The following is a 14,380-nucleotide window of genomic DNA, read 5'->3' as shown; positions in this document are numbered from 1 at the left end:
TTGCTTTTAAACTAAATTATTATCATCAAGCACAGGACTCTGGCTTCCTGCTTTCACAGAGCTCAGATTCAAGCTTCATGAAATAATGAGTTAAATCATATCTGAGCCTTCCTTCTTGTAACTGGCAGGGTCTACATCATAGATGGAGAAATGATGATGATGTCATGATGATGCTATTGCCCGACTGTTCAGTGTCCTCTGTGATCTGAAGAGAAATTAGACCTAAGTGGGATCCTGTACAGAGAAACTGAAGGCTGCAGAGGAATTTCTGTTTAAACTTTCCATTGTAGGCTTAGGTCTGGAAAAACTTAGGAGCCAATTAGTAAGAACTGAAATGTTTTAAAGATGAGGGATGAAAAACCAGAGCTTTCTTTGCGATTCTAAGATTTGTGGTGTTTTTTTTAACAGATACTCTTCCATTAGACACCATCCTAATTATCATCCTGACTTCAGCAACTTTTCAGTATTTTCTGTGCGGAAGTCAGAATTTAGAAACATGTTCATATCTGTCTGTCTGTCTGTCTGTGTGTCTGTGTCCCAGGAGTGTTGTCTTGTGTTTTTTTCTAGTGTCTCAGGAGACATCTTATCCAGACTGAATGTAGATACTGATTACTGAATTGCAGCCATCTTATCAATACCAAAATTAATTTCATGCTTATATCTGATGCTTCACACAGACTCTCAACATTTAATTGAGCCAAAAAAAAAAAGGCAGTTTCTTTAGCACCCGCACCCTTTCCTTTCTCATTTCTTTTCTTTTTCTTTTTTTTTTAGTTGACTTTAATATTAGTTTCCGGTCTAAAACATAGTGATTCAATAATTTTATAGATTGCATACCATACAAAGTTATTATAATACTATTGACGACATTCCCCATGTTGTACATTACATCCCTGTGACTTGTTTGTTTTATAACTGGAAATTTCTGCCTTTTAATCCCCTCACAGATTTCCCTTCCTTCCCTCCCCTTCCCTTCCTCTGCTAGTGACCATTTGTTTGTTCTCTGTATCTGTGAGTCTGTCTCTTTTTTGTTATATTTGTTCATTTGTTTTGTTTTTTGGATTCCCCAAGTAAGTGAAAATATACAATGTTTGTCTTTGTCTGATTTATTTCACTAATCATAATACCCGCCGGGTCCATCCATGTTGTCACAAATGACAAAACTACGTTCTTTTTATGGCTAATATTCCAGCGTGTGTGTGTGTGTGTGTGTACCACATCTTCCCTATCCAATTATCTGCACTTGACACTTTGGTTGCTTCCATATCTTGACTATTATAAATAATGCTTTGAACATTGGAATGCATGTATCTTTCTGGGTTAGCATCTTTGTTTTCTTCAGATAAATACCCAGGAGTGGAATTCCTGGTTGTATGCTAGTTGTATTTTTAATTTTTTAAGGAACCTCCATGCTGTTTCCCATAGTGGCTGCACCCATTTACATTCCCATGAACAGTGTATTAGATACATTCAGCAGAATGTTAAATTTTCTTGATATTCCTGAAAATGTCTTCATTTAATTCATTAGTAGAATCATTTGTGAGACTTGCCATTAAGGAGTATGATTTTATCCCTATCTTGAGATTTTGCTCAATGCTATTTGGTGAACTTTAACAGCAGGGCAATACATTTTCAATTAGAAGCAGTAATCATTGGAGAAAAATAAAAGACAGCAATTAATTGGTGTGTTGTGGTAGGCAAACCATTGATAGCATGAGGAGGTGCCAACTAAATCAGTCTGTAGCCAACCTGAATATTACCGTTAACTATAAGTTTTCTAAAGTAAAAGAAATTGAGATCCTAACCCTGTTTTTGTTTTTATATGGTAATTGCTAACTGCCCTTCTCCCTGCAACCCTTAATTTTCTGCTAATCACTTTTGGTTGCAAGAAATAAGAAGCATTTGTAGAACATATTTAGATAGCATATATCTCCAAGGTAAATATGCTACAACTCCACCTCAATATAATGGATAGTAAATAAAATAAAAATTATTTGCTGACATCTTAATATGTGATGGCACTGAGAGAGAGAAATACTAAGATGTTTAAGACAGTCTACTGTCAAGTTTTGAATATAATCAAAATTTTGTCAAGCCGTTTTGGAACGTACTTAAAAGACTGCCAGGTTGAAAATCCTCTTTGAGAAATACAAATAATTATCCTATACCTTATGTTTTTAGTACTCATTCATTCATCATTCATTTAGTTTTAGTTGAGCTTTGTAAAAATTGGTGAGCACGAGAGGACTCACTAATCTGAGAGCTTTTAAGGACAGATAGTATCAAACAGTGGGCGGAAAGACAAACGGGAGAATCAGCATTTGTTGAACAAACTAAGCTGTGTGGTTTGCTTGCTATTTCAGAAAAGGCTCTCAGTATTACCCCTTACCTTGCTTTGAATCTTTACCAAGCTGGATAGACAGATCTCACTAAAGATCAGTGGGGTGTAAGAAACCAGGGACATTTAGCATTTTCTGTTTTTTATTGAATTAAGTGAAAAGAAAAGTAAGAAGTATATAGGAAAGGCATCAGCTTGAAAGCTTCCCTGTGCCTCTGAGACCATATGCGTCACCCAGATTCCCTCCACGCCGGAGCCCCACTTAGGCACTGTCTTCAAAGTCTAAATAGCCCTTCACCCGATGCTGTCAGACCTACAGCCCTGGCATGTCATATTTCATTCTAGTGAAAGTTGCATATACATATTTTATGTCAATGTCTATTTTCATTCATTCTTGAAAATGAGAACCCATTATGAAGACATAAATATTTAGTTTTTTAGACAAATGCATAGCACTTTATTTGATGATCCAGTGGTTACTTAACTGTCTGGCCTTACAAAATCTGTCCTACAGAACAGGCAGCAACAGGGGTCTTCTCATGTATGCGTGAGCAAAGTCACACATGGGCTTCAAGGAATTCACTCATTTTATGAAGTTCATCCATGGATCAGTTTAAAGATCCTGGGTTATAGTTGGATTTTTGTAAGTGTAGGGGAGCAAAATTTGCTACCCCAAAAATGTCTCCTTGGCGTAAATATTAATTTAGGCTGATTATTTTTAAGGCCCAAAAGACTCAGGAAGAACTGTTAACCCAAAAGGTAAAGACCCAGTTCTTATCATACCCAAAAGGTAAGTTTACAGTCGGGAGATGGTGCCAACATTGTGTAGCTGAAGATTTTGAAAGATTTATTTAGAAAAGGAAAAGTACACTTCCAGGAACGGGAGGCTGGCTGATCCAAGGGGGAAAAGCAGTGTTTTTTCCTCCCCTTTCTCTTACACCGTCACTGAGAGGTGGTCTTTTGATTGACAGCTCTTGTCCCTGGAGTGTTTAGTCATGTTTGGCCCCTTTTGCGCATGTCCTTACCCATGATGTACACAGAAAAACTCCATGGGGGCCTAAACCACAGTGTTAATTATAATACAATGAGCACTGGGTTGTGGCCGGTTAAGTCCTTTCTGCTACTGCGCAGTCGTGCCTGTCGGGTTCTAACCAGTTTCTTGCTGGCCCTCATTGAGAAGTAAAGCGCCTTTATGCTGGAGGCCGGCATAATGCCATATTCCAGACCATCCTCCCTCTCCTCCACCTATCTGCCCGGTGCCCCCACTTATCTAACTACCTAACTGACAGAACCTTTGGCCTTCCCCATAACTGCCTAAAAGAACATAGAGGACCTGTACCAGGAAGGGAGCTGTCACCATAGTAACTACAGTATGAACTAGGCATGTAGACAAGGAGGAATCTAGCAAAGTCTGTTAAAATTCCTCTCTGTGTCCCATTGTGTCCGTGTGGCCGAGCAAGCATTTGCTTTTCTCTTTCCATGTCAACTGCCTTCCTCCCCTTTGAAGTCTCAAACTGCTACCCCTTAACATCCTCTTTTGTCTTTAGCTGAAGATGGTATCTAAGTTGAGAGTTTCAGCCATTTTGGTGAGTTATTCAGTTTTTCTGGGTCTCTCCCATGCATACATATGATTCAACTTTGATTTTCTTCTGTTAATCTGTCTCATGTCAATTTAATCCTTAGACAAGTCAGAGGAACCCTGAAGGGTAGAAGAAAATTTATTCCTTCCCGGCACAAGCTATATCCTGAGTTTTCTTCTATTAATGTTTCTAGTAGGTCAAGGCACTGTCATTAGGTAGAGTGTGAGAAGTGGGTGAAATTAAAAGAAATATACATGTGCCTATCTTTGAAAATGATGTAGCCACTTAGGGAATTCATGAAGCAAAAATGCCAAAACGTAAGTATGAATATACAAAAGTGAAGCATATTGTTGTAACTCTCTCTTAAGTCAAGAGTATGTCACCGTTGGCATTTGTCAGACGATCAGACCATTTGACAAATCTTTCCAATAGTCTGTGGTATTTTAAAACATCTTTTGTTTACCATTTCTTCCTCATCCCTGTGGGCTTTGCCTTCTGGGTTGCGTTAATAACCCAGTTCATCGTTAAGGACTTCAGTATGTTTCACTGCTTGACTAAACTAGCATTGAAGACATACAAGTGCCAACAATTTCTGGCCCCTCTTTGCTCTCTGGTCAGCAGATCCAAGCTTTGTGTCTAACAGATGGTAAAGCTGGTCCAGAAGCATACATCCTGGGGTTTGGGCCAGGTCCAGAGTTCTGTAGGCTGTCTTCACTGATGGATAGCTGTGGTCTTTGTAACTGAAGGAAGAACTTCTGAGTACTCCGACACCAAATGTATGTGGGGTGTTCCCTCACATGAGACAAATCTGACACTAACTACCTAGAGTTAGCATAGACCCCCCACCACCACTAGTTAAAGGTTCAGTCCCACAAGACTGCCCCCTACTTTAGAAGCCAGTCAAAAATTATATTTTCTGATGGAACAGCTATAAAATTAGGACTTCCCATGACCCCCTCTTCAGCTTTGATAATTTACTAGAACAACTCACAGGGCAAAGGCTTTACTTACTGTTTATTGTAAAGGATAAAACTGGAGAACAGCCAGATGGAAGCCAGATTGGGGTTTTTTTTTTTTATAGAGGTTCCATTAGGTAGCCATGAATGATTAGATCATTGGCCATTGGTGATTAAATTCAGTCTCCAGCCCCTCTCCCCTCCCTGGAGGTCAGATAATGGGGCTGAAAGTTCTAAGCCTCTAATCCCAAAGTTGGTTCCTGTAGCAATCAGTTCCCATCCTCCAAAGTCACCTCCTCAGCATACAAAAAGGATGTTTTCCTTTTTTTTAATTGAAGTATAGTCAGTTACAATATGTCAATTTCTGGTGTACAGCACAATGTCCCAGTCGTGCATATACATACATGTATTTGTATTCATATTCTAAAAAAGATATTCTTATCACTCCAAGGGTGCAATAAGCTCTTGTGTCTGGAACCAAAGACTAAGACCATATATTACAACAACAGATGCTTCTGCCACCGAATTTTACAAGTTTTAGGAGCTCTGTATCAGGATCTCGGGGCAGAGACAAAACATGTATCTCTTATTATATCACAGTAATCAAAATAAATTGTTTCTGGGAACTGGCAAAATATCTCAGAAAAAAAACTGTGAAACCTACCAAATTTAACAAAAAGTCCAGAGGCCCCTCATTTGTGAATGAAAGGATTAAAACCATTAAGGATTTTCCTCTATTTTATACCAGTGTGAAAACACCTGTCTGTAATTTGCAGGTTTGCCATCTTGTAACTTGGAACGAGTGATTTAATTAGAAGGATTCTTTCTCGTCCACTTGCAAATTGGGGGTTAATTGTTCTACTCTTTTACAATTAACATTGTTCTAGCTTTTTGTTAGCCATAATTAGAAAAACAAACAGACTAATTGAAGTTTGAGATGAGATTGTGAAATAGGAAGACATCTTTCTCCCAAAAAAGAGAGAGATTGTCAGGATAGACTGTGTGGAGGCTTTGGTGCCATGTCCCTGTTAGGAGGTCATCTACTTCCTTGTGGAGGACGGAAGGGATGGGAGATGGCTTTGTCTGGGTGCCACTATGTACGGCACAGAGTCAGAGCCATACAGGAATCTGGATATGCTGAGAAGGGCTGCATCTAATGCGTCCATATCCCCAAACCCTGGGAAACACTGAAAAGGGGCCGGCATGGAAATCTCCCCCCATTTCCTCTGTTGCTTCTTCAAGACTTCTGTGTTCAACTTGGCATAGGATTATTTATCATTTGCCTTCTTATACTCATATTGAACTACAAAAATCATTGATGTGCTTTTCCGAAGAAAGGCATATGCGTGAATTTTGCAGTGGACTTTAAAAATGTAGCTCAACTCCTAGCCTTAAAGACCAGCACAAAGGTGATCCAGAGGTTCCATGGAAGCTTCCCCAGATGTTGGAGGTTTGGTTTGTGTGTTTGTTGCAAATTTTTCTTGCAAAGATGAGTGTGCATGTGAAATGCTGAGGGAGGTCCACTATGGAAAAATCAACTCAACCGAGACCATCTCAAGCAGAAAGAGGTTTCACTCTCTTTAAATTTTTTTTTTAATCTGCAGGCAGAGATTTTTGTACAATTTAAATTGATGTGCTCTAGATTTCTCAAAATCCAAGGTGGAGAACTGTGAAAATAAGGACCCTGAACCTCCTTGTGAAAACAAGAGAATTGCTTTTTCTTGGTGGGTGATTAACTTCCCCAGCCACAGGGTTGGAAACCACTCTGCAATTTACTGCTCCAGGAAAAGGTTTTCTGAATAAATCCCTTGTGACCTGGAAAGGTTAGGGTGCTCCCCCTAAAGTGACTCATTTACTTCTTTCTTCTTGGCAGGATTATGCCATAGGGCTTTTAAAGGCTCTTGACAGATCATTCCATCTCATTAGGAGATGGTTTCAGGCACAGGTGTCTGTTACAAGATGCTAGGTTTCTATGTCAAGCATAAAGCTATGGATGGGGACACACTGGGACTGAACACTCATGTTTTAATATACCTCCTGCATGACCTGTGGAGTGGAAAGCTACCCATTCAGACATGATTGGCATCCAGTCAGTTACATGGGTGTGGTCGATCCAAAGACACCAAATTTATGAAATTGCATAAAAGAGCCAAGTGAAAAGGACGGTGCAGCTGAGAAGTGGGCACATGAATTTTATTTTTTTTTGATTACCTTTTATAGAGTAAGGCCAGGAAATTTCCTTCAAAATTACCTTCATCATTCTGACATCAAAACCCAAGTCACAGGAAGACAAGTCATGAATGAATGAACCTTGTCATTGCTAGTCTGAGCCTGCAGTAGAGTCTATTAAATGTTTTCTGGGAAGAGCTCTCTTTTAAAATAGCTCCCTGAAGGACCCCAGCACACTGGGTGGGTAGGTCAGTGGGTACCACGAAGACTGGGAATGCCTCTCTTCTTGCTTGAGAGATGCTTGTTTTCAGCTCAGATACCGTGAATGTTATATTTTGCTCCTGGAACTCCTCGTGCAGTTACATTTAACTCTAGGTTATTCTTTAATTTAATTAACACTTTTGAGCAACCAAATTGTGCCAGGAGCTGTGCCAAGAGCTAGAGAGCTGTTATGCTCTTGTTCCAAGAAAGGGAAACGGTTAATGTTCCAAAATGTAAATCTATTTTCAGGTTAAGTGTAATCCATTTTAGTAGGTCTGCTCTTAATCCCTTAAGAAACGTCTCTTTGAAATGACTTGTTTTAAATGCAGTGTGATTGTGAAGTGAATTTAATACAAATTGAAAAGTGCCACATCTGATGCAAATAGATACTTTGTAATTATGGGCTAAACACTCTTTCAGAGACAGTCACGACAATAAAAAAGGATTGGCTATAATTAGTCCCCCTGGGGCAGACCTTTTCCTTTTATTATCTCTGTTCTTTGCTATAAATTTTAATAATAAGATTAGCCACTCAATGACAATATAACCAGACTGCAGTCTGAATACGTAGAATATCTATGTCGTGAAATTGGGGGAATTTGGCAGAACAAAAATGTTATTACTAGTTACAGAAGACGTAAAGACTTGAGAATGATTGAAATTACATGCATAGAGGTTAAAAACACGCTTCTTAAAATCTCTGCTCACTGTCAATGTCCTTAAGAGCCGCTGAATTCTTAAGCTTGTTTTTCTAATCAAATGAATAATCCTGTCTTAAATGTAGGGATTGTAACAATAGAAATAGCAGTTACTTTAAGAGAATATATTTCTATGGAGATACCAGGTATTTTTTTCAATCATTTCTGTATGAATGTTTCTGTGTTTTTAATTAAAATTTCAAGAAATTCATCTTTCTCCTCGCATAATGAAATAAAATTCCCTTAACAGTTGAGGTTCCTTGTTATTCTGCAATCCAGGAGACAGCTCTAGGAGTAACTAGTTTTAAACCTTGGAAATTCTGTGCTCTGGCTAAAAATGATAAAGGCAATTATTTCTGTATTCAAATGAAATATGTATGAATCATATACCAAAGGCAGAACTCCTTTTTTTTTTTAATTAAAGCAAATGAAAATATAAAAGTACAGAGGAATGTTATCTGTTTTTCTTTCTTAACTAAAATAGCATTTGTTGGTGAAGTGTCGACCTCACTGCCATTTTATTTGGTATGATATATCTGCTCCAACATAAAAACTAATCTGATTTTTGTATCTTTCATTTCTAAGCATGATTCTTAGAAATACGTTTATATGAATAAATCAACCAAACAGAACCTTGTAATTCATTTAATGAGGGACGGCAGAATGTCTTTCTGAACGTCCTCCTGAATTCTCGTGTCCTGAGACACGAGTGCCGTGGCCGGCACTAGGAAGGAAAGGCCAGTGTTTGTACGGGTGCACACACACTGCGTATCTGAGTTCACATGGACAGTGATGAGGTCAGCGCTTAGCCTGGGCTGTTAGGGCTCATTATTCCTCCAGGAGCTTTGTTTCCCTGCAGAGAGAGGTCTGGGCCATCGTGAAAGGCCAGTGTGCTACCTGGTTCATTGTCAAGCTCTATGGATTTGGGAGTGGGGAAGGGGGAGAGTTAGGAATATATTTCTGAATATATTTCTGAGGCATATAAAGAAATGTTGGTATTAAATGAGATAAGCAATTTTAAACATGTGAACACATTCACCATTTAATTATCCATCTTAGTAGAAGATAAGGATGGATTTAGAACGAGAATCCGTGAATGTCACAAAAGCCTAACTTTTTATTAATACCTTTAATCTTTTTCCAGTAATCCCAAGCAGGTTGACCCAGGACCTGCCTATCTTGCTATTTCTCCTCCCGACATCTGAGGCATTAGCTAAAGCATCGCACGATGCCAAAAACCAAGGACAGTATTTTGGAGATTGAATAAGCTAAATCTGGATGATTTTCAGCACAATTAAAAGAGCGGATATTAGTATGTCCCGAAAGAATATTATCTGAGCTTATAAAAACCAGAAATCCAGGCGAGGACTTCTGGAACAGACTCTCGCTGCTAACCATTCTACTGTTCCTCTCCGTTTTCAGACTCTATAGGTTACTTCGTAGAACGAGTCTTTAGCATGGTCCATTTTAGAGTTTGCTTGAAAGGCGGGCTCACAGAGTGATCAGGAGAACGGACTGTGGAGCCGGAGTGGGGCTGCTCGTTCCTGCTCTCCCCCTGACCAGCTCTGTAACTAAGCTATGTGACCCTTAACCTCCTTTGTGCCTTGTTTGCTTCACCGCTGAAGTGGGGGAAGCAGCTGTACCTCTGTCATGGGGTTAATAGGAAGATTTGATGGGTTACTATGCAAAAAAGCACCTGAAACACTGTCTCATTCATATAAGCAGTCAATAAGTATTGAATGATTATTGTTTAGAGGACAGAAAAATGAGGAGGGGATGGAGGCAAGGACTGAGTAGAAGAAGTAAATGTGTACTAAGTAGCTGCGATGGGCTCAGCATTATGCTGGGTAACTAACACACATTTCTAATCCCCATGTATGCTATGCAAAAGATTGTTATCTGAATGGCACAAATGAGGAAACAGGCTTCGATATTTTGAGACTCATGTTTGTTTTTAAATTGACTGGCTTTAACAATTCCTGGGCCAGTTTGGAGCCATTATATCACAGCTCACATGCTTGGAGGTGACGGTCCTCTGAGGACAATGTGCCTTGCAGAAACATTTATAGGTGGCCAGCTACAAAAAAAGAAAAAAATGAGGAAAAAAATTATGATGACAAACAATCCTTATGTTCATCTGAAGTCTTTTTTCTTATATGAGCTCTTAAAGAAAAAGTTCCATTTTCTTCAAAACAACAAAGCTTTTTCAAGAGGGAAAAAATGAAATAGTGCAATGGAGAAAGCACATTCAGCCCGTCAGCTATACAGGTGATCGCACTGGATAAATGCAATTAGCTGCAATCCTTTCTGTCTCTAACCTTGGACGTGTAATTGCAGTAGAATTAGAGGGAGGTTTTTAGGCTTTGGTGTTGAATCAGGCACACGCATCGAGGGTATGTAATCCCCTGATTGTGTAATCCTGCATATAAAATACCCAAAACATTCAATGACACTTGGCCTTTGATTTTTTTTCTTTATTTTTTTTATTGAAGTATAGTCAGTTACAATGTGTCAATCTCTAGGATACAGCAGATTGTCCCAGTCATACATATACATACATGTATTGATTGTCATATTCTTTTCCATTAATTACAAGATACCAAATGTAGTTCCCTGTGCTATACGGAAGAAATTTGGGTTTTTAATCTATTTTTTATATAGTAGTTAAATTTGCAAATCTCGAAAGCCTTTGATTTCTGACCCCAAAATTACCTTTTCCAAATGAATTTGTTTAAACTTACTATCTTTTACCTATATATTTAATCGATGGAGTTTGTCAGTTGTTACCTCTCTTACTACTTTTCTCCTGTCAAGATTTAAAAGACCTTTCTCTGATTTGCAAGGTCAACAGGATTTCGTGGTACAAATAAGAGTTGTAATGATGTGCTGCAGAAAGCTATGTTTCAAGCTGTGATGTCTGCCCTTTTGGGGGTTAGGGAGAAGCACGTGCGTTTAGGATAAAAGAAAGAAAGAAGACAGATGAGCTTAGGTTTACTTGCTTTTCATTGTATGTATTTGTTTGTTTTCTTAAGTATAGGAAGGGGGCCTGTGGAAGACATAAAGGAGGCAAGCACAGAGCACCCTTCGAGAGTCAGGCACTGTGTGTTGTGTGATTTCTGGTAAAGAAAAACCAAATCTGGCCCTTGAGGCTCTCACAGTTGAAGAGGGTGGTCAGAAACATACACAATTTAATAGAATATGTGAAGTGCAGTAATGAGGATTTGATAGCATTTCAAGGGAGCACAGAGAAATCACACCACTTCCACCTGGGGGTCAGGGAGGTGGCCCCTACAATAAGCAAAAAAGAGAAGGGGAGGCACATTCCCTTAAGTATTGGAAAACACACACACCCTCTCTGCAAATAAATTCAGCACCTTCCAACTTGTTTTCAGAGTACCCAGGACTCAAGTTGATAATAACTAGCTAGACCCAAATGGCCAAATTTCTATTCCTGATATGAACTTGCATAGGTAATTTTTGTTGTTTTAACGAAGAAGAAATGTGTATCTTTGGAAATCTTTTTACACGAGTTGTATAGTAGAATGCATTTAGCAATAGAATTGTTAAAGACGGAGAAAGGAGACTTTGTCCTTTTTTTATTAGGATGAATGCTTTCATGTAAGATGAATAAAAATGAAACGGAATTAGAAAAAAAAATAGAAGCACTTAAGAAGAAACTTAATTGTTGCTGAAAGAATTCTAATCTGATGGCGCAGAAAGAATTTAATTAAACTCTAAAAAAAATAAATAACACATTGGCCTTTCTCCTATGAAAATGATATCTCTTGTTGCTTATCAGCCATTCCTTGACCTGCAAATTAGTAGTGGTTAAATGGTCTATTATTTTTCTCACTTTGGTTATTATATGTTGCTGCTGGTGAGATTTTTTTGTGGAGCAATTACTGGTGAGATAACCATTAAGACTGTGCAGATAGAAATGTGGTCTCATACGTGCCCCTGTTCGTTTGGGTGGGAAAATGAGAAGGACCTAACTTAAATCTGACAGATTCAAAATCAACTCTCCTTCTATAGCAGAATACACTATTCTAAAAGCAAATGTTTAGAAGGACAGTCATCATCATATGTGTCAAATGCTAAATGCCCTTATAGAGATGAAAAGTGGCCAATCGAGTAAGGCATTACCTAGGAAGAAGTGGATGGAGAATTGTTTGGAAGGGAGCATTGCAAAAAGATGGCCCAGTTGTTCTTTCACATCATGCGATGAATTAGCAGGAATGGATTTCTGTTAGCTTTGACCCAAAGCTAACAGAAGACACAATATTTTGGACAAACCTGTACATTTTTCATGTTTTTTCCCCCTCCAGCCCCGTCACGTGTTCAACATGCTAAAGAAATACGTCCGTGCTGAACAGAAAGACAGGCAGCACACCCTAAAGCATTTTGAACATGTTCGCATGGTGGATCCCAAGAAAGCTGCCCAGATCCGGTCCCAGGTAAGCAGAGTGAGTTCATCACGCAGCTTGGACAATCCAGTGTTCTTGCTCTTTTCATCTTTAGCTATTCCCAGAGTAGCTATGGTGTTGGGCCTCTAAAGGGAGAATTCTTCAGTACCTGCTGAATTCTGAAGGCTAATGTTAGGACACGGTGTGGTTTGGCACTCTCTGAGATATGAAAATAACAAAGAATATAAAAATCTTAAGTGTCTGCTGCTACTGATTCTTAAGGAGCCATTTCACACTCTGATGACTAAAATGAAGAAAACGAAAATTGTGTAAACCGAAACCACTAAAATCTGGTTCAAACTAAACTGAGGACAACCTATAAGCTCTATTTAGATTGTAATGTTTGGATGTAATGTGAGATTAAATGAAGCTTTGTAGTGCTAAGTGTTGTACGTCCCCATTTTTAAAGCTTGACAACTGGGATCTATTTCTGAAAATCTGAAATTTTACACTTCCTTAAACAGAAGAATTTTTCAAATATCTCTCATGAAATATCCAGTCAAATTAAGTAAGATGTGATCCTATCTATTGGAAAATTGGCGAAGACATATATTTAGGGCATCAGAGATTATTTAGGAATTTCAATATAAGGAATCAGAGTTGGACAAAAATTACCTTTTCAATTGGTTTTATATTGTATGTTTACAAGCATACAATATAATGGGAAGTTTAAAGCAGCTCCAAAGTTAAAGAACAAAAAATGAGAACACAGAAAAATAAAGACGCTCTTACAGGTTCAAAGTTCCAGAAGCATTTTGTCAGTTCTATTGGGGAAGTTTGTATCTGTCTGCAGTGCTTGGTAAGGAAAGTAACTATTTCTTACTCCAGAGATGGTTTACTTGGAGCTGTCATCCTTTGCTGCAGGTCATGACACACCTCCGTGTGATTTATGAGCGCATGAACCAGTCTCTCTCCCTGCTCTACAATGTTCCTGCCGTGGCTGAGGAAATTCAAGATGAAGTTGGTGAGTGAGCTCTTCTTTTGATGCTATGTATATAAACATATCTTCCTCCTGGAGGAAGGTATCAGGGAACTGAGTTCTTCTGCATCAGGATCCACCACTCTTACCTAATACGTGGAAGGAAAGAGTAGATTACCTTTTACAGTGAAATTCTCGAGGGCAGAACTAGCTTTCATCTTAACTATCACATCAGGTCTTAACTATGCAGACTTACAAAGGCGGGAGAATGTACTTGACTTTTGGTCTGTTTGTGGGATAATGAGCAACTTGTTACTGGATTATACTTGTCAACAGTCTTCTAATTTAGACAGTCTTCTAAGTATCACCTTATGATGCTTTCGTGCTTTACAGTTTACTAAAAACAACTCTTTCTCCATCTCTTAATTCTTTATTATCACAAGCGTATGAGTGGTATGATAGTCCTATTTTTCAGGTAAAGAAACTCAAGCTTAACCTTAGAAACTTGCCTATGTCACACATATCCCGGGGAGCACAGGACTCTCCATAATGAGTCCTGGTATGATAGTCCTATTTTTCAGGTAAAGAAACTCAAGCTTAACCTTAGAAACTTGCCTATGTCACACATATCCCGGGGAGCACAGGACTCTCCATAATGAGTCCTGCCCTTTGTTAACTGGCTTGGAGGTAGACGTGGGTTATCTGAAATCAGAACACCCAGGATGGTGTAGATGGGTGTGCTGTGGTAGGAATTCCCGCTTTGAAGTGCCCAAAATACCACTTGGCCTGATTTTTACATTTCATGCCAATACCATTCTGCTCTTTTTTTTCCAAACTTAGTAATGCCTTGCAAGTGTTGGTTGTATTACTATCAAGTATTTGGCACTTATCAGATGATAATGGTCTGTTCTGTATGGAATCATTTCTATAAGAAATGAATGTTCTTGTTAGATGTTTATCGGATAGATATTTGTAAGGAACCTTTAAAAGACTGTG

The 14,380-nt window shown here is 38.7% G+C and overlaps 1 protein-coding gene across 6 annotated transcripts in view; it reads left to right on the top strand.

Moving 5' to 3' along the window:
* The window catches only part of APP (amyloid beta precursor protein), a 257,769-nt gene that overhangs the window by 185,483 nt on the left and 57,906 nt on the right, over positions 1-14,380 (top strand). For all 6 annotated transcript variants that reach the window (XM_015248674.3, XM_006215213.4, XM_015248673.3 and 3 more), the window contains 2 exons: positions 12,328-12,456; positions 13,330-13,429. In XM_015248674.3, the coding sequence (XP_015104160.1) occupies positions 12,328-12,456; positions 13,330-13,429 (229 nt within the window). The remainder of the gene's footprint in view (positions 1-12,327; positions 12,457-13,329; positions 13,430-14,380) is intronic.

Source organism: Vicugna pacos, chromosome 1 (assembly GCF_048564905.1).
Source record: "Vicugna pacos chromosome 1, VicPac4, whole genome shotgun sequence".
Classification (NCBI taxonomy): domain Eukaryota; kingdom Metazoa; phylum Chordata; class Mammalia; order Artiodactyla; family Camelidae; genus Vicugna; species Vicugna pacos.
This window is presented reverse-complemented; position numbering and strand designations above follow the sequence as displayed.